The 21,147-nt window shown below is 47.2% G+C and overlaps 1 protein-coding gene across 1 annotated transcript in view; it reads left to right on the top strand.

Annotated features, from left to right (window-relative positions):
- The first annotated feature begins 8,810 nt into the window (after positions 1-8,810).
- Positions 8,811-21,147, top strand: part of CLPTM1L (CLPTM1 like) — a 40,908-nt gene continuing 28,571 nt past the window's right edge. Inside the window, exons 1-6 of the mRNA XM_048515492.1 lie at positions 8,811-9,097; positions 10,705-10,805; positions 12,842-13,031; positions 13,982-14,127; positions 15,094-15,172; positions 17,821-17,938. Coding sequence (XP_048371449.1) covers positions 8,912-9,097; positions 10,705-10,805; positions 12,842-13,031; positions 13,982-14,127; positions 15,094-15,172; positions 17,821-17,938 — 820 coding nt within the window. The 5' untranslated portion in view covers positions 8,811-8,911. The remainder of the gene's footprint in view (positions 9,098-10,704; positions 10,806-12,841; positions 13,032-13,981; positions 14,128-15,093; positions 15,173-17,820; positions 17,939-21,147) is intronic.

The raw sequence follows: 21,147 nt of genomic DNA, 5'->3' as shown, positions 1-21,147 counted from the left end.
AGGCATTTCACCATTTACACCCACTTCCTTGTGTCAGAATTCCAGAGGCACCGACTGGCTCAAAAGAATTGGCCGACTCCTGCACTAGACCTGAAAACACCTAGTTTTGCAAGTCACCTCTCAACTTGTGTGAAGGGCACATTTTAACATCCATTTGATGTTAAAACAATGTGTGTTGCAGATAGTGAGGCAACTGCTGTAAAAATCTTGAATGCTCTCAGTGTATTTTTCCATATATCTTGTCTTAAACTGTGAAAATCAATTTGGTCACTATTTGTAAGAAGTATATAAAAATCCTACATTACATTTGAACATTTCTAAATTTTAAAAATGGATAATATCCTTATATGGATTGGATTTCACAAGTCATAGGATATACATTTGAATTATCAAAGTGGTGTAGTTAGTGAAATGTTCTTCTGTTTACATTAAGACTGTACTTTTTCTATGATTACTTTTTGAAAGAGTAAAAGCTCTTTGAAGTAATAATTGTTATATGTTAGAATTTTAATATGTATTTAGCTTCTCTTAAACAAATACTGATGTTTATAACTTAAGGACCAAGTGGCTAAGCAGCTGCATCTGTGGGCCGACACATCAACTAGCTTTATATGAAGTACTTTATAACTTCTGAGGTACAGCAATTTATTGAAACTCTCTCCATGAATGTTGAAGTGGGACCATTTTCTAAATCTTTGTGTAATTCCTGATGTCTCTGGAGGCATTTATGGACACAGGTTTATAAGAGGGGGCTTCCAAACATTGAGCCCATTTGCTTAAAATATTTTAAACCTTTTTAAACTATCATGAATACAGGGTCATGTTGGGTGTTTGGTTTATATATTGTGTCTTATATTAATACATTTCTAATAGCTTTTTTAAAGATAAGCAACTCAGTTTAGAAATAAATTATGAATCTTGTTCACAATCAAATTGAATACTGCTTTGTGATTGTTCTACCCAGTGAGGATCACTGCCTAAAAGATAGAATAAATCATGGACCAACAGTACTTCCTGACAGGTTAATACCTGTTTTCTGAATTATGGTACTTAATGAGGTTACAGCAATCTACTAAGGTAAGTTTAACTGAGACTTAAATTAGTGCTCTACATTCCATGGCAATCAATGCTGCTGAACTGAGTCGCCTTGTGTTTGAAACGGCAGGGGGTGGGGGAAGATGCTCTGATTCTGGGGACAAGTTTCCACTGCTGTATCTTTGTGTTCAATTACACATCATGTATTGTACTGATTAAGCTAGAAATATTGGAACAAACACTATTTCTGCGATATGTGTACTTTTCCACTGGGCTTCCGTTGCATACGTGTACAGAGACAATTGTTTTCCATGATTACGGAATGAAATAATAACCATAGTTTGAACAGAAACACTTCAACTAGCTTTGCAGCCAAGTCCTCAAACTTGCTATGCCAGCAAACAGACCAACTGTTGCATCACTGCAGCATCCTAAACAATGATGTCCTGCTGGCATACGGGATTGTGCATTAAGAGCGGGATGCAAGTAGAGTCGTGTTTCAGTTCTGGAGAATTCCGTTACATTGTCTTTCTTTAAACACATAGGATTCCTGACACAGCCTTTCAAAGAATGTTGCTTTTTTATGTTGTCTCTAGTTGATATCGTCCTTCTGTACCTGGTAGTAATATTCACTGATTTCCTAAAGGAAATATCTCACTTTGAGCAATCTTTTTTGTAGTCATTAAGTGAGTGGAATTTTGGTGTCTTTGTTACTAATTGTATTGTGTTATAAACTGAACCAAGCCAAGGAACAAAATAATAACAAATGGCTTTTATGGTTTTTCATTATAAAACATACTGATTTTCTTTAGGCTGGTGTTTATTTATAAAATGATAAAAATGGTCTCCTTACTTTAATTATGCACTTCTGCTCAGTTTGCCCAGTTTGTATTTTTCCACATTGACTGGCTTATTGTAAACAGAATTTTCATTGTGAAGACAAAATAAAAGAAGAGGGGAAACACAAAACATTTTGACTTTCCTTTCACATAAGTTTCTTAAAAGTTTTGATGTTGATATCCTGTGACACAAGAGCAACAACAATGAGACACATACAGATAGAGGAGTTCAATCCCTTGGACTTTTCAAAAAAAAAATTTTATTATTATTTTTCAACATATATTAAACCGATCAGAAAAATAAGTACTAGAAAATAGTTAAGATTACAAGGTATCTACCCATCATTATACTAAGTACATATTACATCATGGATCCCAATATAACATTTGCTGATTACTAGAGAGACCTTATAAAGCAGTGATGGCGAACCTATGGCACGGGTGCCAGAGGTGGCACTTGGAGCCCTCTCTGTAGGCATGTGCACACAGAGTTCGTCATGTGGGGGGTGGAAAATCACCCCCACGCACACATACACACACACACACATAGGCTGGCCTGGGCCACTGAGCACGACGTGCACGCACCGCGGTGAGCAGGAGGACTCGGCTGGTGGTCCTGGGACTTGCTGGAGGCTAGAGCAGGCTGGCCCCTGCTCGGGCAAGTCGGGCGGAGGAAGAGGGAGCCAACCTTTTTTTTTTCTAAACTAAAACCTCAGCATTCAGGTCAAATTGCCATGTTGGCACTTTGTGATGAATAAGTGGGGTTTGGGTTGCAATTTGGGCACTCGGTCTCAAAAAGGTTTGCCATCACTGTTATAAAGTATTAAAAGCTTTATCATTTGTCATCTCCAAAGCATTTTTAGTGGTCCAGTTGCTATGTCTTAGTCATTATTAGTTTTCAATCCTTGAATCATCTTGTTTTTACATATAATTACTTGGACTTTTATTGGGGTTGACTGGGTTTCATATTAATGATAGAAGGAACAGAGTCAATCCGGTGCCTGGGCATCCTGTCCTAGAGGATGGAACTGTACTTTTGACAAAGCTAGTGATTGGAGTGTTGGATATGGATGTTCAAATACTCCCCATACCAAGCATCTCAGTGGGCTCTGTGGTATACTGTGGGGCTCCGCAATATGAAACGGGGCCTCAGACTTTTGGAGCGAGCGTGGAGGAAATCTCGTGACGAAGTGGCGCGAGCATCTTATAGGACGTTTATGAAAGCCTATGAGATGGCGACGAAGGAGGCGAAGAGGGCTTTCTTCTCCTCCTCTCTCGCATCTGCTAGCTCTCGCCCGGCACAATTGTTCCGTGTGATTCGGTCCTTGACCTCCTTGTCGGAGGGTTCTGCAAATTCTCAATTGATTATTAGCTGTGAGGCATTTATGAGCTTTTTTGCAGATAAAATCACATCACTCCGCCAGGACCTTTCCCACTCTTTATCTACAATTAGTGAACTGGAGGCTCCCTTGCCGTCTTCAGGCCCATGTTTTGCCCAGTTTTCCCTGCTCTCCGAAGCCGCTGTTGACAGGGCCTTGGCTGCTGTTAGACCTACTACCTGTCCTCTGGATCCATGCCCCTCCTGGCTTGTTAAGCTTTGCCGGGAGGAGTTACGACCCCACCTGTTGAAGATCATCAATGGCTCCCTTGAGCAAGGAGTCTTTCCAGGTGGGTTGAAGGAGGCAGTGGTCCGCCCACTCTTGAAAAGACCATCTTTAGATCCTGGCGATCTGGCCAATTACCGCCCCGTCTCGAATCTTTTGTTTCTGGGGAAGGTAATTGAGAGAGTGGTGTTAGAGCAGCTTCAGGGTTTCCTGGATGACGCATCGGCGTTTGATCCCTTCCAGTCCGGCTTCCATGCTGGGCATGGGACGGAGACCGTTCTTGTCGCTGTCACAGATATGCTCCGTATGCAGCTTGACCGAGGCAGATCGGCGTTGTTGGTATTGTTAGATCTAACCGCAGCGTTTGATATGGTCGATCACGATCTTTTGACCCACCGCCTGGCCGCTTCCGGGGTACGGGGCACTGTCCTTCAGTGGATTGCCTCGTTCCTCCGGGATCGGAGTCAGCAAGTGTGGTGCGGGGACCAGGCCTCCCGGCGGTGCCCACTCCATTGTGGGGTGCCTCAGGGAGCGCTACTGTCCCCGCTGTTATTTAATATCTACATGCGACCCCTTGCTCAGCTGGTACGGAGCTTTGGGCTGATTTGTCATCAGTACGCTGATGATACTCAGCTCATTCTGTTGATGGAGGGGGGAGCGGTCATCGCCCCTGCAGCTCTCCAGCACTGTTTGGAGGCTGTTGCTGGTTGGTTGCAACAGAGCAGGTTAAAACTTAATCAATCGAAGACGGAGATCCTTTGGCTTGGTCGTGGGGGGGAGGGGGGAACTTCCAGCCGCCGGTGTGGGAGGGGGCCTCATTGGCGCCGGCCCCCTCGGTCCACAGCCTGGGGGTCCACCTGGATTCGTCTCTTTCAATGGAGACCCAGGTGCCCCATATAACCCGGGTTCTCACGGGGGGCGCCTTCCGTGACCATATTCAACCAATACTGTGTCGCCTGCATTGGCTCCCGGTTGAATTCCGGATCATCTTCAAGGTATGGGTACTTACCTTTAAGGCCTTACGCGGCCTGGGACCCTCATACCTTCGGGACCGCATTACCCCATATGTCCCTACTTGCTGGTAGTCCCTGGCCCCTCAATGATGCGGCTGGCCTCCACGCGGGCCAGGACTTTTACAGCCCTGGCCCCTGCCTGGTGGAACACTCTTCCTCCAGCTGTCAGGGCCCTGCAAGACGGAGTTGTTCCGCAGGGCCTTTGGAGTGTCCAGCCGCTGATATGAGTGCCCCCGCCCCCTCCTATATTTTGGGCCCATTACCATCTATGGGCCCACTCTTTTTCTCCCCTTCTGGGAGAGTCTAACAGGAATTGTTGCGGGCACTGTTAGTCGTTTATTAATTGCTGCATTTTAACTTAAATTATTTACAGTCCATTATGTAATTGTTATTTTATGTTGTTCACCACCCAGAGCCCTTCGGGGGTTGGGCGGTCTATAAGACTGATAAATAAATAAATAAAAATAACCTTGAGATGCCTCCAGAGGCTGGTTGGTTGGCCCCTGTGAAGCCCCCGGCAGAGATACACCATGATTTTCATGTCATATCTCTATTCATGTCACATCTCTATGGGGGATTTTAAAGTGAGCTTTTTAAAAAAAAATCAGGCTTCCCATTGCACGGTAAGGCCCTGCCTGGATTGGGCTGTTAAGTGTCAGGATGCAAATACTGGTTGTGGGAACTAAGCAAGGAAAATGGTACAAGATGTGGGAATGGCTTTTTAAAATGCACACATTCCCATTTGGGTGGCTTCTAATGTGCTTGTCTGCATGTTTTCCAGAAACATCCCTTTTCCACATATACATCTTACCAAAATTTTCCCCACTGATCAAATCTCGTGTTTGGAAGCATTTTCTGTGAAATCATTCCACACACCTCCATTCTCCCCGTTGTCTCTTCTCTTGTCTCTTCAGTTGCATTTATTCCATACTGTGTTATTCCTAATGTGGGTGGGATGTCATCCATAACACAGAACAAACCCCCCCCCCTTTTTTTTTTTCTTTTGCGCAGCCACTCCAGGTTTATTGTGCAGTTACAAGGAAGTGGCAGTTCCAAAATGTCTCAGCCTGCATTTCTGTCACTGAAAACTACCCACACAAAATAGAAGCAAAAAAATCCCCTACTGGAGCAGGAGCCATTATCTGATCGATGTGAATCAAGTAGCCCAACCTCCCACAAAAGACACATTTTTCGGCCAAACTAGAGCTGCACTAATGCACCATCATTACTGTGGCGGTCTCTTGTCACTTTCCTTCTACAATTTCACTGTTCCTAACTGGACCCAAAAGGTATCCTTGCTTTAACATTACATTACTAATGCGATATGACCAAAAAAAAAATAAACTCCTTTCAAAAATGGAGGATGAGGGGGAGCAGAAAATGGCTGAAGGGGAGGTTAGGCAACTACATGGGGGAATGGATAAGAGCCATTTCGACATGATCACACACTCAAGAGAAGCTGGTGTTGGATGTAGCCATGTCTAATGTACAAAGGGACTGAGAAGACCCGGCAGGGGGCCAGCAAGTGGTCAGCGAGAGAGGACTGTAAAGTTAGTGACTCTCCATTCTTTTGTGTTACCTCTTGTCTGGCCTTAGACTGATACTCTCAGGTCTAATATCCTGCTTCTTCTGGGAAGTTAACTGCAGAGACTCTTTCTAGCTAGCAAGATAGCAGCATGCTACCCTGTTTCCCCGAAAATAAGACATCCCCTGAAAATAAGACGTAGTAGAGGTTTTGTTGAAGTGCTAAATATAAAGCATCCCCCGAAAGTAAGACGTAGCAAAGTTTTTGTTTGAAAGCATGCCCGTCGAACAGGACACCAGAGCATGCAGCTGTGGAGCAGAAAAATAAGACATCCCCTGAAAATAAGACATAGCGCATCTTTGGGAGCAAAAATTAATATAAGACACTGTCTTATTTTGGGGGAAACACGGTATATTTCCCTCTTTCCTATCCTAAATGTAGTTCCTAACAAACATTTACCTTTTACCCTTTTAATCTGTTGGTTAGCCACTTCTCTGTGTGGTAAAACCCAACAGCTGGCTCAGAAACTTTGGTGAAACATTAAAGTGTTTCTGTATGCTATCAGTGGCGTACCACTAATGGGGACTGTGGTATCCCATGTCCTTGGGCGCATGCCATTTTGTCATGTGGAGGGCTGCTGAATGCCAGCCGGGTACCTGCGCCCAACCTCTCCAGCAGCACGGCAACCTGGTCGGCGACCAGTGGCTCCCCCTGGGCCGGGGCACCGCTCGCCGGTTGAGCTGTTTGCCACGGCCACTGGCCAGCTCCTGCTGCCACCCAAGGCCTACTGCCTGGCCTCCCATCAGAGCCACCCGCCGCCGAGCCCTCCCACCCCCCGTCTCCCTGCAGGCTGACCTGCCCTCCCCAGGCCAGAATTGGCCTGCAGCAAGGCTGGGGGGCTGGGACTCAGTGGTGGGCGGGCCAGGCGGGCATCACGGCAGCCCTCCGAGTTGCCCCCACAAGTCATGTCTCCTTGGTGGCTCCCATAAGCGGAGCCCCTGGGTGCCATTTAGGCCCGGAATGCCACTGCATAAAGGGAACCGTTTCTGCAACCGAACTGGAAAAAACATGCAACATTAAAAGGAAAAAAGTACTTTTGGTGGCAAGATAGGTTGTAAGCAACTTGAGTGGGAAAGACCCAGGTTCAAGAGGACTTGGGAAACCTTGAAAGACAGATTATGTCATGTCAGGGCTCTCAAGAATGCTTCGGTTTTGAAATTGGTACAATAAGTGAGTTCAGCTCAAGCAACGTAGTGAGGCGCAGGAAGCCGGTGTTCTTCAAAGCAAAGTATTTTATTCGGAAGTGGTGGTGACAGTGTGGGCAGGAGAATCGCGCTCTTGTAACCAAGCGCAAGAACTTTTATACACAAACATCAAAAGGAGGCAAAGGGGCAGGTAAAGGGGGCAGGTCCCTTACCTTACACCAATAAAGAAACATTAATACAAAAGAAAGATACAATTACAACTTTTGTGAATGGGATCACGAAATCCCGCTGTCAAGCGTCTTCCCGCGAGACTTCGCAATGGTGCTGAAAGGAGAGCAGAGAAGGTCCATTCATAGAACTGGGTGGGCTTGCTGCCGCACCCAGTTATCTCTATCAGACGGGCTATTTCCTTCGGTTATGACCTGAGGCTCCCGTGCCTCAGTTCCGCAACAAAAGAAAGTTCAAACTGTCTGATGGTGGTCCCAACACGTTTTCCAACGGCCGGGATCTCTGGGTGCTGTCATCAGATTTAATTTGCAAAACCAAAGGGGTCTTTGTCTTTGCTGAGGAGTCGGCTGGGTGTTGGTCGAAGCTGAATTCCAAGGCTAACTTCCTTGTCCCTTAATATCAGCTTCTACATGCTATTGCTTTTACTAACAAATACAAATATTAAACATAACATTTCTAAACTTAAAACAGTACAAACACATATAGGCAAGAATATCCTAAGTTAACAATAACAAAACCTAAGATCAACTGGAAAACCTAGCTAAAATATAAACCTAGACAATGGGCAAATAGTAAATTCAGCGCTAAAAGGGCTTTCATTATATCCTAAACGGGGCAAAGGCAAGAGGGAAACCATGTAAAGCATTGGCATAATCACATACACACATATATATATCCTTTGCAAGCCTTAGGGAGGCTTCTGAACTACACAGGTCTCTGTGTCCTGACCTGGAGCCAGTGTAGTCAGGTAACTTGACTCAGGAAAATATTTTGGCTATTTTCCTGGGTGGTAACAAAATGAAGGCAGAGGAGACCCTCCCTATGGGTGTATTATGGCTGGCTGTAGAGGCTCATTGAAGCCAACATGCCTGTGCTTGGCAGGTTCTATAGAAAAGATTTCACAGTTAAAGCTGACCAGGCTTCAAGTCCCTGTTTTTACACGGCCAATACTGAATTAAGTCAGCGTTATCAGTGTTATCACAGCTTCAGATTTAACATACACAAAAAAGTAACAGTTGCTTATTTTGGTCTCCAGGTTCAACTGGACCAAGTACTACTACCAGTTGTACCTACAATTTTTGAGTAATGGTGTTTAATCAGTAAGAAATAATTACTCCATTATTTCCCACCACCTGTCCAGGAATATCCCAAGCGGGAGTTGGCATCCACGGGACGCGCGGGCTGCCTGCCGGAGAGGGCGTTGCGCGCAGCGGCTCGGCCGCCAGGGGGCCCTCCGGGCTGAGCCCGCCGGTTCACGCGAGGCCCTCCTTTAGCCGGGGAGGGGCCGTTTCCGCCCGCCACGAGGCCTCCTGCGCCAGCGCCCTCCGGGGGCGGGGCGAAAGGCGGGACTACATTTCCCGGCGACCCGCGCGCGCGGCCTAGGGCGGAGGAGGCGACCGGCGGGCAGCGGCCAGAGCGACCGTGCCGGCCGGGGTCCGCGGATGCGCGGCGCGCGGGGGCCATGCTGCCGAGGCGCAGCTCGCTGACGGGGCTGGCGGTGGGGCTCTTCGCCGTCTACGTGGCGCACACCTGCTGGGTGATGTACGGCATCGTCCACACCCGGCCCTGCCTGCCCGCCGCCCGCCTCGCCCACGGGGCGCCCGACGGCTGCATCCGGCCCTACCTGGCGCGCCGGCCCAAGCTCCAGGTGAGGCCGCCCGCGAGGCCCCCGCGGAACCCCGCTCCCTCGAGGCCGCCCGGCCAGGGCCGCCCGCAGCACCCAGCTCCGTCCTCACAACAGCCCTGCGAAGCAGGCCTTTAGGCTGGGAATGTGTGACTGGCCCCAGGTCGCCCCGGGAGCTTCCGCGGGGGTGGGGGTGGGGGGAGTGGGGACCAACCCATCACTGCCTGCCTGTGCCTGCCTGCCTGCCGTGGGGCTGTGTGGACGCTTCGGGGGGGGGGGCGGGGGGGGGGGGGCGAATCTAACCTTCCTCCTCCCAGATCCAGGGCCGTTTGGGCAGCCCGGGGCCTGGCAGGAAGCCGTCGCGGGGGGGGGGGGGGCACTTTGGCTCCCTGTGGTGGTGCTCCTCTCTCATGCAGGCACTTGTGGGCAGAGCTTTCATTGGCCGTGGGGGGCGGCGGCTTTGGGCCCCTTTCGGACCCCTCTTTTTCTGTCAGGGCGTGATCACGTTGCGGGCCTTGTTGTGTGGCGACTGGGGGCAGCGGGGAGGGCCTGCGTGCTGGCTGCAGCGAGCACCCTTGCGTTGGCACGGACCCGGTGGACGTTGCTGGCACAGAGAAGCCGCTGCCTGTCCCTCCGTGGTTTCCTGAAAGGGAGAGCCAGTGTGAGTGTGGCAGAGGGCTGTGCCCTGGTTCCATTCAGCAGCGTCCCCGGATTTGTCACCAGAAGAAGGAGGGCTTCAGTGTTGCTACTGGCAAGAAGGAGCTGTCCTCTTCAGGGGCTTTGGAGCAACAGCAGAAGTGTATCTAGTCTAGCCCCTCACTACTACAAAATGGATCAGCGAGAATGCATCCGCCAAGTAGAAGACAGGAGGAATATTAACAGAGTGATTCCAAGGGCCAAATGTGGAGACGACTTGGGAAAGTAAACCAAGACGACCTGCTTGCAGGGAAGTGCAACATCCATTATGAGGAATCCAGAGGAGCTGGTGTCAGTCCCAAATACCAGCCAGGATGGTGTAGCCATTTGAGTGTAAATAGAGATCATTATAAGCTGCTTTTGGTCCCTATTGTGGTGAGAAGTGAAGGGTAAATGAAGTAACATAAATACAATAGAATGAGAAGAACAACACTTTTTATTCTCTTTCAGTGACACAAATTTGACCTGCTAGGTCTCATGATCCTTTGGTAAAATTTTAAATGTGGGCCTCCTCAGAAGGACATACAATACGTGCTTTTGGTTTGGCTGTTCACCATGCAGAAGTGGTGCAGGGAAGAGGGAAGTTAGGTCACGCATGCATGCACAGATACAGTGTTACTAAAGTATTGTGGGATGAAAACATAAAAACTGCCACTTGAAAAACTGATCTTAAATAAAATCCATCTGCTGCAGTTATCCCAAGAAAAGTGTTTTTATTTGGTGTACATTATATTGGATGTTGACTATGCATGTTCACATTTCATAAGCCACCTCAGGACTTGGTGGAAGGCAGGAAATAAACATTTTAGATAAATAAAAGGACTGCATGGTAATGATGACAAAAATGTAGCCTTTTTCAGAGCCCAACAAAGCTCAGATTAGAAAGAAACATGTCCTGCTGCAGACACTAATATTTCATTTCTCTTCTGTTTCAGCTAAGTGTTTACACAACAACGAGATCCAACATAGGTACTGAGAATAATATCGATCTGGTTTTGAATGTGGAGAATTTTGATGTTGAATCCAAATTTGAAAGGTATGGATTTATTTATGATTCCCTTTATAATGGTAGAATCTCTCATAACATGCCCAGCAGGTAGAGATCTAGTATTTATATCTCTGTTCTTGTTTCCACACTCTGCATCAAAGCCCTGCCGTGCATCTTAATGCCAGCTGTCATTGGTGATAGATGATTTGGTAGGCATGGATCTGCACATCCCTGTTTTGTGAGACACAATACATCAGAAAACTTTCTGTGACACAACCAAGCTAAGCCCTGCCTCCATGTCTGAAAGTGCAGGTACACTGTGGCCCAAAGTAGGCACTTCTAAGCAACGTTGAAGGCCTTTACTTCAGAAGGGGTTTTGTTTCTCATGCTAGATCAGGCCCATCTTCCTTTGAAGAAAGTTGTAACCAGCTTGGGAATCCAACTGGATCCACAGTTCACTGCTGTGACCAAAAGTGCATTTCGCCAACCACAGCGGACCTTCCATTTCCACTCAATTGGTATGCTGATCCACGTGACAGTCACCTGAAGGCTTGACAATTGTAACATACTCTACATAGGGTTGCCCTTGAAGATGATTGGGAAACTGCTGCAGCAGTCCATCTGTCATCAGGGTGAGCTGGGGGGGTGGCGGGGTCAGGTCTTATGCCACCTAATTTCTGGTCTTTTGATTGGTTGCCTGTTTGTTTCCAAGCCCAGTTTAAGGTGGCAGTGTTTGCCTGTAGAGCCCTTCAAGACTGTCTGCCCCAAGTCAACTTTGCTTAGCACAGAAGTACCTGTCAGGTATCCCATCTCCTGCAGTTGTGTCTGCCATTGCTGCTGCTGTCCCCTTCCAGTCTATCTGTAGCTACTCCAGTCCTGTGGAACAGCCTTCCAGAAGAATATAGGAAGGGTTGCCTCCGGGAGTCTCTTCGTGTCTTCTGAAGTTTTTCCAGTTCTTGGGTGTCTCATGGCTATTATAAGGCTTCTGTTTGCACTTTTGATCATTTGATTTCTTACACATTTGCAGCATATGTAGTTTTTAATCACTTACTTTTCTGGCTTGCTGGTTTTCTTCAGGAAGGATCTGTGGGCAATATGTAGCTTTCCCATTGCAATAAATAGTCAAGTGAGTTCTTAAATCTCTCACATTGAAATACTTGATCTTTGTCTAGATCATGCTATGTATGTTCGGGCTAAGGCTTTCACAGCCAGAATCAATTGGTTGTTGAGTATTGTCCTGGCTGTGTGGCTGTGGTCTGGTAGTTTTTGCTGCTAATGTTTGAAACATTAGGAGCAAAACCTTCCAGACCACAGTCACACAGCTGGGGCAATCCACAACAGCGACATGCTCTGTGTGTTTCATGAAAAACTCTTTCAAGTCATAGTAGTACAACTTACACTACAGTACTGAACATTCTTGTGGAGGAGTCTGGCATGGATGGAATTCTCCTCTAAGTGAATGTGTTTATTTTATTTATTGGTTCAAGGTAGTGGCAATGCAAAGCCAATCTGTTCTGTTGTCATCTGGGCACAATTTATCTGTGTCATTGGTGAAATTCTGACTTGGTCTTAAATAATGCCAAAAAAGGTTGACTGCTTACTGCCAACCAGGCTCTTTACTATCATTATTAATTCTGAAATGGTTCATTAAAATACACTGGAAGAATTGGAGCCAGTTCAATTATGTCAGGAGCCCCCAACATAGTGCCTATGGGGTGCTGGTGGCTGCCAAGCGTTTTAAGAAAGTAGGTGGAGCTTTTGCCCTGCAAGGCTTCTGATTGACCATTGCAGACGTTTGGGGCTGTGTGGATTTTTAAAAAATGTTGCTCTTAGCAGTGGCTGCTGCCACAGCACAGGAATCTTCATGGTATTACTGAAGGTCAGCTGCAGCAGCCGTTTTGTGGCAGCCACGCTATGTCAGAATTCCAAAGGGGACCCTTTGCCTGGGTCTTGAGATCCAAAGAAGAATACTGAGCAATTGTTCAGGTATTATCCATATTCATTCTTGGTACTTTTGCCAGTCATCCTGGTTGATTTGACATTGAGTCGGGTGTATGATGCCAAAATGTATTTTTGTTTGTTAGAACCGTGAATGTGTCTGTACCAAAAAAAACACGGAATAACGGGACCTTATATGCATACATCTTTCTTCACCATGCTGGAATCCTGCCTTGGCATGATGGCAAACAGGTGCACATTGTTAGCCCACTGACTACATACATGGTCCCTAAACCAGAAGAAATTAATCTTCTCACTGGAGAATCTGTCACTCAGGTGAGTTTTGTTTTTCTTCTTGTTGGTCGATGTGTGGCTTTCTGCATTGCTTCTAACCAGAGTGCTCTCGCTCTCTCTCTCTCTCTCTCTCTCTCTCTCTCTCTCTCTCTCTCTCTCTCACACACACACACACACACACACACACACACACACACACACACACACCCTGTACAAACAGGGCTGGTTTAGTGTGTATGTGAAGAATTTGCTCACCCTGATTGAGCACATTTGGACCGTTCTTCCTCTTCCCTTAAATCTCTGTGTCTTCAAGTGGGCATGCTCAGCCAAGGGCACGAGCTCCCTTCAGCTCATGGAAGCAGAACTGTTGGAAGTTCTTTGCTGTATTAGTATCCTCACAAGTTGGAAGCTGCTGTTGTCCTCATTCCTTCCACTGACCTGGTTGTTTTCACCTGCCTTCAATGGTCTGTGCCTTCTGGAGTATGAGAGCCCAAGTTGTCCTTGTTGTGTCATTTTGCAAGGCTAATTTGCTCCTCTGGGAAGACCCCCAAGTTTGCAGAAGTTCCATCATATTGTCACAGAAGTAGACTCAGACCATGAAGTTTGTTGTTAGATGAAATAACAATGGAGCTTTGACACACCTTGCACTGCTGCTTCCATCTCTATTTAATTGTGCAAAATTACTCTTCTCCGAATGTTGATATTTTTTCTGGGGTGTTTTGCATTGAGGCCCTGGAGAAAAGGATGGGAGTTCTGCTGATGGAGGCAAGGTCTACGGGTTGACCCCAACCATCATGCTGTTAGGGAAAAAACAGCAAAGCAGTAAACTTTATAAGAAGACAGCAGTTGTTGCCCCGGAAGGTTGGGATTGGAGGAGCTGAGAGTGCATGAGCAAGTGTGTCAGCTTCTAGGAAGCCAGAATCAGGATTTCTTAAAAGATTTTTACATTTCCGTGTGTGTGTTTAACTTCTTCTTTTTTTTGCTCTGAGAAGCAAATTGAAGCAGAAAAAAAGCAAACCTATGCGCTAGATGAGCCCGTCTCACACTGGAGGTCCAGATTAACCTTAAACGTCATGGTGGAAGACTTTGTGTTTGATGGATCTTCTCTCCCAGCTGATGTGCACCGATACATGAAAATGTAAGCTAAAAGTGATGTGCTTTTTATAGCTAGTCTAATCTTCACACACACATACGTTCATGTGTGTAAATATATAGTCTGGGCAAAAGACAGCCTTTTAACAACAGCAACGTTGCAAATACTATGAAAGACAAGGAGATTGGATGAGTGTTGCTTTTAGCAAACAGCTTTCAGCCCCCGCCCCCAGAAGTGAGGGGCCAAAAGGACTTGAGGGAGCAGCATGGCCTTGCCCTCCTCCAGGGCACTTATCCTGGCAGAACAGGCAAACACACTGGCAGCCACCAGCCCCACCACCACAAAAACCAGAAGTCTGGGTCACCAATGTGGGTGCGAACTGGGGCATTCCTGGGGGCGGAGCTGATGTTAGTTGGCTCCCTCTGATGGTTTAGGCACGTGGCGCAAGTCCTATAAGCCTTACAGAGGGCTTGCCGGTGGCGGGCTGGGTTGCATTTTTTGTATTTGGAGGGTGGAAGGAAAGAGGATCCCAAAACTGTGTTTTTCTTGGGGTTTCCTATTCACAGGGCTGTTAGTGCCTGAACTGTGTAGGATCCTAGTCAGCAGTTTTTATGGGAAGGCTTCTTTAGCAAAGGAGGAGTGGACCCTGACCTTCAACTCCAAAAATGCCAGATGTTACTGATGCTGCATTTTCCCAGCTGTGTTTCTCCTTGGTCAAGTTCCTGAGCCTCACAAAGGTCATGGCAACCTCTGCAAACTTGTCCAACTTGGTGCCCAGTGGGGGAGCTGAGCCTTCTCTCTCCATCAGCATATTAAAGCCCTTTAACTGTTGCTTCTCCAGCCAAAAAAAGGGCTATGGAAGAATATCTGAGTTGATTACAAATTTGTTCTGTATCCTGAAACAGGCATTCAGTAAAAAGAGGTTAAGCTATATAGTTTTTGAGTAACAGTGGAACAGTGAATACATTCTAGGCCTATTATGTTCACAATGAAATCCATTTTGAAACCTAGGGTTCAGCTGGGCAAGACAGTGCATTACCTTCCAATACTATTTATCGATCAACTGAGCAACAGAGTGAAAGATTTAATGGTGAGTAACAGTACAGCATGTGAAATGTTCAATCTGTATTTGATTAATAGCAGTCAAGTTATTGCATCTGCTGCAGCAGCTTAAATTTGACAGAGCTTATTAAAAAACAAAGTTGAGGTCGCTTGGGGTAGTTATTTGCATTTTCAGAAAGGGTGGTGGGCGCCACCGCAAAAAAATAATAACTATTTTGGAGGGCAGCTGGGCCAATAAGGTCATGGCTGCCACATGAGGCAAGAGATGCTGTTTGGCTTCCCTTTCAAAAGATACTGTTTTCTCCTGTGGGGCCAAACCCAGAGACATAAGGAAGTTTCTCTCTTTGGCCTGTACCTGTTTCAACATAAAGATGACAGGAAATGTGGGAATTTATCTGCAATTTCCTGGACCGTCTTTGTTGTAGAATGTTCTGTCTGGATTCTGGTGCCTACCTAGTTCTGTCCCCAAAACACTGGGACCCAACAGAGCATTCAAGAACAAAGACGGTCGAGGAATTGGCAGATGAATTCTCAAACTTCCTGTCATCTTTATGTTGAAAAAGGTATAGTGAAGAAAGCTGTGCTGTGACGTGCCTGTGTAGGATGAGCCCTGCCATTCAGCTGAAAGGGAGCAACCCAACTCTCGCCTTTTCTCCTGTATTTTACCCAAGACTTAGGAAACAGGACACTGGGATCCATGGATCAGCCCTCCAGTCACTGTACTAATTTCGTTAGGGTCGGGGACAAGGTAGCCGTCAGAGAGAGAACTTCAACGCGCCACTCGCTAGTGTGTGGTGTCCCATGAGGGCGATTCTCTCTCTGATATTGTTTAACATCTGATTGTGCCCTCTTGCCAGGCTGATCAGGGAGTTTGAGCTTGGGTGTCATCAACATTCTGATGACACCCAGTTCTATCTGTTAATGGACAGCCATCCTGATACCACCTCACTTGTTTTGGCCAGCTGTCCACGGTGAAGTAGTTGAAAAAGAGCCAGCTGAAGCTAAATCCCTCTGAGATGGAGGTCTTGGGTCTGGGCCAGGGAGGCTTGAGTGGAATCTGCCAGTTTCCAACTCTTGATGGCGTGCAGTCTGTCAAGAGTCTTGGTGTGATACTTGATGCCACCTTATCAATGGAGACTCAAGTCACACATGTTTTTTACCACCTTTGCCAGGTGAGACTTTTGGCACCCTACCTGCCTCAAACCGACCTAGCAACAGTGATCCATGCAACTGTCACCTTTAGGAGAGGCTACTGCAACTTGCTCTTTGCAGCACTACCCTTGGGCTTGCTCCGGAAACTCCAGCCGGTGCAAAATGCAGCCGTGCAGGGCCTTACATATTCAACCAGTGTTCTGTCAGCTGCATTGGCTCCAGGTGGAGTACTGAATGCGATTCGAGGGTCTGGTGTTCACTTTTAAAGCCTAAACTGTCTGGGGCCATCCTATTTGCAGGAGCGTCTTTCCAATATGTCCCCCGAAGGATGCTGCTTTCAGCGAATGACAATCTGTTGGAGATCCCTCACTGGAAAGATGTCTGACTGGCCTAAACTAGGGCCAGGGCTTTTTCTGCCTTGCCCCAGCCTGGTGGAATTCTCTGTCTAGCCCAGGGGTCTGCAACCTGCGGCTCTCCAGATGTTCATGGACTACAAATCCCATCAGCCCCTGAGAGTATGGCCAATTGGCCGTGCTGGCAGGGGCTGGTGGGATTTGTAGCTCATGAACATCTGGAGAGCCGCAGGTTACAGACCCTGGTCTAGCGGGATCTGTTGCAATTCCACAGGGCCTCTAAAACATTTGGTTGAGGCAGCAACATTTTTTCCATCTAAATGGCCTTCCTCATCTCTTCTGCCTTCTTTTTTCCCCTCCCTGTTTAACTTTTCTGATTCCAGTTTTGGATTTTGCTTTGGATCTGTTGTATTTTATATTTATGGGAATCAGGAATTTTAATCGCCATCTGAATGTGAAATTGACTTTAATCGTGATTTTATTGTATGTGTGAATGTGTTGAAACAGCCATGAGCCTGTGAAGGGAAGGGCGGCACAGAAATGACATGAATAATAGTAACAAAGTGGGCACTAGGAAGTGTGTTGTTGGCCACTGTGCCATCAGTGGGTACCGTGTTGGGGTTTACTGCCTTGTGAGCATGAAACCTTTTGCTTTCTCTTGGTGGTGTGTAACCAGTTCCTGGCATTACATTAACTTGGCAGAGAATAGACAAGGAAAAGGCGTTCAGAGCTGCTCCACTGAGAGTCACGGGATTCTGTTCCGCTTGCCCAGCAGTCGGTCCAGCAAGGGAAGTTTTATGTCTGTCCTCTGCCAAGTTAATGTAATGCCAGGAACACACCCAGTTCTTGCATAGGACATCAGGCCTGTACGTTCCTCCCCCTACCCAGAACCTAACCCTTTCCACCATGCACGGCTGGCACACTTCAGTTCCAAGCACAAGCAATCTGCCTGTGCTGCCAAAAAGGAAACATGCTGGGACGGAGTGTCCTGCACTGTGCTTGGAACTGGTTACACAGAGCAGAGTGATTGTGAAGGTCACCACTGATGGGCATCAGTTGTCCATAGTGTGGTCCTGTTACATGTAATTCAGAAACAAATATAGAATGTAACCTTTTACTGGTTTGTAGATATCAGTGCTAATCTTGTGAATTATCTTTAAAAACAATGCAGATTATAAACCGTTCAACAACGGAGCTGCCACTTACTGTGTCGTATGATAAAATATCCCTGGGAAAGCTCAGATTTTGGATCCATATGCAAGATGCCGTGTATTCACTGCAGCAGTTTGGTAAGCCCCTGCCCCTGATGTCGGAAACAAGGCATGGCCATAGGCGAAGGGGGCAGTCGCAGGCCTTATGGCAAATGGGGGTTCTAATTTTGAATGCTGAATGTCTTTACCTCTTCGGAGGAAATGTGAACTTTTTGTTCCAAATCTAGCGTTTAGAAATAGTGACCAAGTTCACACATTCAGCAGAGGTGGTGACAAAACTGTATCAGTCCTGATCGGGCTGGGGGGAGGGGGCTGGCGACAGGTCTGAATGTTCTTCCATACAAAAACAGTTCCCTCTGCATAGGAAAGGTAGTTGGAAGACAAGTTCTGGCAAACATCTGCCCTCAGGCCTTACTTTGTACAGGGAGTTTTTCACCAGTCGTGACATTTCCCCACCAGCCAGTTGAAGTGCCCAAGCGGGTGCAGCCCAAAGGCACCGGATATCTTCCCCCGTTTCTTCCTCAGGAGGTTGGCTGTGCCCAGCATGTGTCTTACGTACATAACATGATCATAACCTATCTAGTTGCTTCCATCTTACCACAAATCTATGAGTCCAAAACGTCCTCTCATTAACAGCCTTTCTCAAGTCTTGCAAACTGAAGGCCTTTGTGGCTTCCTTTTGAGAGCTGATCCATCTCATGTCGGGTCTTCCTCTTTTCCTGCTGCCTTCAGCTTCCCTAGAATTGTTGTTTTTTCCAGAACCCATGTGACACAGGTCAACATACAGAGCTGCTGTATTCCGAATACCTTTGGTCCATCAATGACCAGTATTTTCTACTCAGACTGGCAAGTGGCTCTTTTCCATCACCTACTACCTTGTCCTTTTAACTAGAGATGCCAGGCATTGAACCTGGGACTTTCTGTATGCTAAGTAGATTCTCTGCCACTGAAAGCGTTAGTGTTGACTTTTAAGGCCATGAGCAGTCTTGGACCTGCATACCTATGAGACTGCCTCTCCCCGTATTGCCCCATTAGGTCCCTCCGTTCATCGGAGGGTAACCTACTGGAGATCCCTGGCCCGAAGGAGGTCCGGTTGGCTTCCATGAGGGCCAGGGCTTTCTCAGTCCTGGCCCCTACCTGGTGGAATAAGTTCCCCGATAAGATCAGGGCCCTATGGGACTTGAATGAGTTCCACAGGGTTTGTAAGATGGAGCTTTTCCGCCAGGCGTTTTCCACCTAGCTAGCCGACCTGAACCATTATCATCACCATTGTCATCCCATGGGTGTAGTAGAGGGTGGGTTTTCAACACCATCTGTCAGTTGTTTTAATGCAGGGGTCCCCAAACTACGGCCCGGGGGCCAAATGTGGCCCCTTGAAGGCATTTATCTGGCCCGCCAGGCATGGCGGCGATGGCTTCATTCATGTGCAGTGGGGGCTCGAGGGAGAGGAGGAACCGGCCCCAACGGCTGTTGATTGCAATTGCATGATGGCACCCCCAAATCTCCATGAATTTTCTGACCCAGAGTTGGAAACCTTACATGTGGCAACACCTGCTCCGCCCTTCCCTCTCGGCTACTCCATGTGTTGCTCTCAGGCTTTCTGTTCCGCCTCACTCCCATTGGCATCAGCCAGGCTGGTGAATCGCTCGCTGGCTGCTAGGGAGGAAGAACCCAGAAAGATATCTAATCTTGGGTTAGATGGAATGCTTCATTGGGAAAGTTCTGCTTTTTTTTTTACAGGGGAAGGTATTCTACAGCCTCCCCAACAATATTTGGAGCCCACCCTGTACTTGACATACTGTGGTCACTGTTCTAAAAATAGACCATGACAGAAAGGCTGAAAGGTGAATCAAACATTTTACAATCATTTGTGCATAGGAGTTTGTTCATAGTTTTTTTTAGTCCGGCCCTCCAACAGTCTGAGGGACAGTGAACTGGCCCCCTGTTTAAAAAGTTTGGGGACCCCTGTTTTAATGTTTTAAATGTTGGTTTATGTTTTACTGTTGCTTTAATTCTGTAAATGTTATTGTTCGCCACCCTGAGCCTGGTGGGAAGGGCGGGGCATAAATATAAATAAGTAAACCATGAATTTTTTCCCCATCTTAGCCAGGTTTTTTATTGCATTGAAGAATAAAGATCTTTGACTGATTCTGCACAGGCAACACAGGTTCATGGAACCCATTTCAGTTGCCTGTGTTGCTGTTTGCACAGCGGGTTCAAGGGCCAGCTGGGATCACTGGGATCCTGGCGGCAGGAGGCAGCATGTCTCGCACAGGAAACATGGTTTTCCATGCGAACCAGCCAGCCAAGAATCCCACCCACATACTGGCACAGCATGGTGGCTGCCTATTAGAAAATCCACTCTAATGGAGGCCGCCTGGGGAATCCAGCGTAATATGGACAAAAGGGGGTGGGAATTGAATGCTTCCTGCTTGCGGTACCTCACACAGACTAACAGGAAGTGTTTGAAAGTGTTCTGGCAAATAGAACGGGTTAGAAGTGTTTGGTGGGTGTCAGACCCTCGAGTCTAGAAATAACAGAAACTGTAGATTTGTCCTAAAGCCTTTATTCCAAAAGATGCAAAGGGCAACAATGTAACCAGAAAAACAGGGTATATGGATCTTAGATTCTTAGGCAACAGTAGGTCGGCTGTCACATGGTTAATCGAAGCACAGGGAAAGGTCCAATATATTTCTGCCCTAGTTTCCTACATCCTTGTAGCCCCCTCAAGTTCCTAGTGGAGAAATACATCCAATCCCCCACCGTGAGAGCGAAGGGGGCTCGTTTCTTATTGGCTGCCACTTGTGCCCCTGTTTAGCCTTCTCTAGCGCCTTTTGCATGGGGCCCCATGCTTGCCGGATAGACTGCACCCATTCCTGGAGCTCCACCGGCCTGTTGCACCTCCCCAGGAACAGAAAGGGCTTAGCCAACTGGCCTGAAACAACTTCAAAGGGGTTTTCCCCCATTCTACTATGCACTGTGTTGTTGTATGCAAACTCGGCGAAGGAAAGCAAGTCCACCCAATTGTCTTGGGGGTAGTTAACGTAGCTCTGCAGATATTGTTCTAAAGTTCACAAACCCAAAGTGCCCCACTGATTTAACATCGTGGGACCCCTGCAATGCGAGGAGGCGTGCGCACAGGGGCACATAGAGTCGATCCCCCTTCCACCAGAACTCGCCCTCCTTCTCCAGCTGGTCACTTAAGGCCTCTTCCGGGGATGCAGGCATGGTGGAGGGAACGATGCGGGGCGCTGCCCGACTGCGGGTGGTCACTGCCAGGCCCAGTT

The sequence above is a fragment of the Sphaerodactylus townsendi genome, linkage group LG14 (assembly GCF_021028975.2).
Source record: "Sphaerodactylus townsendi isolate TG3544 linkage group LG14, MPM_Stown_v2.3, whole genome shotgun sequence".
NCBI classification, from domain to species: Eukaryota; Metazoa; Chordata; class Lepidosauria; order Squamata; family Sphaerodactylidae; genus Sphaerodactylus; species Sphaerodactylus townsendi.
The sequence above is the reverse complement of the archived record's forward strand: the minus strand, read 5'-3'. Positions and strand labels throughout refer to the sequence as shown.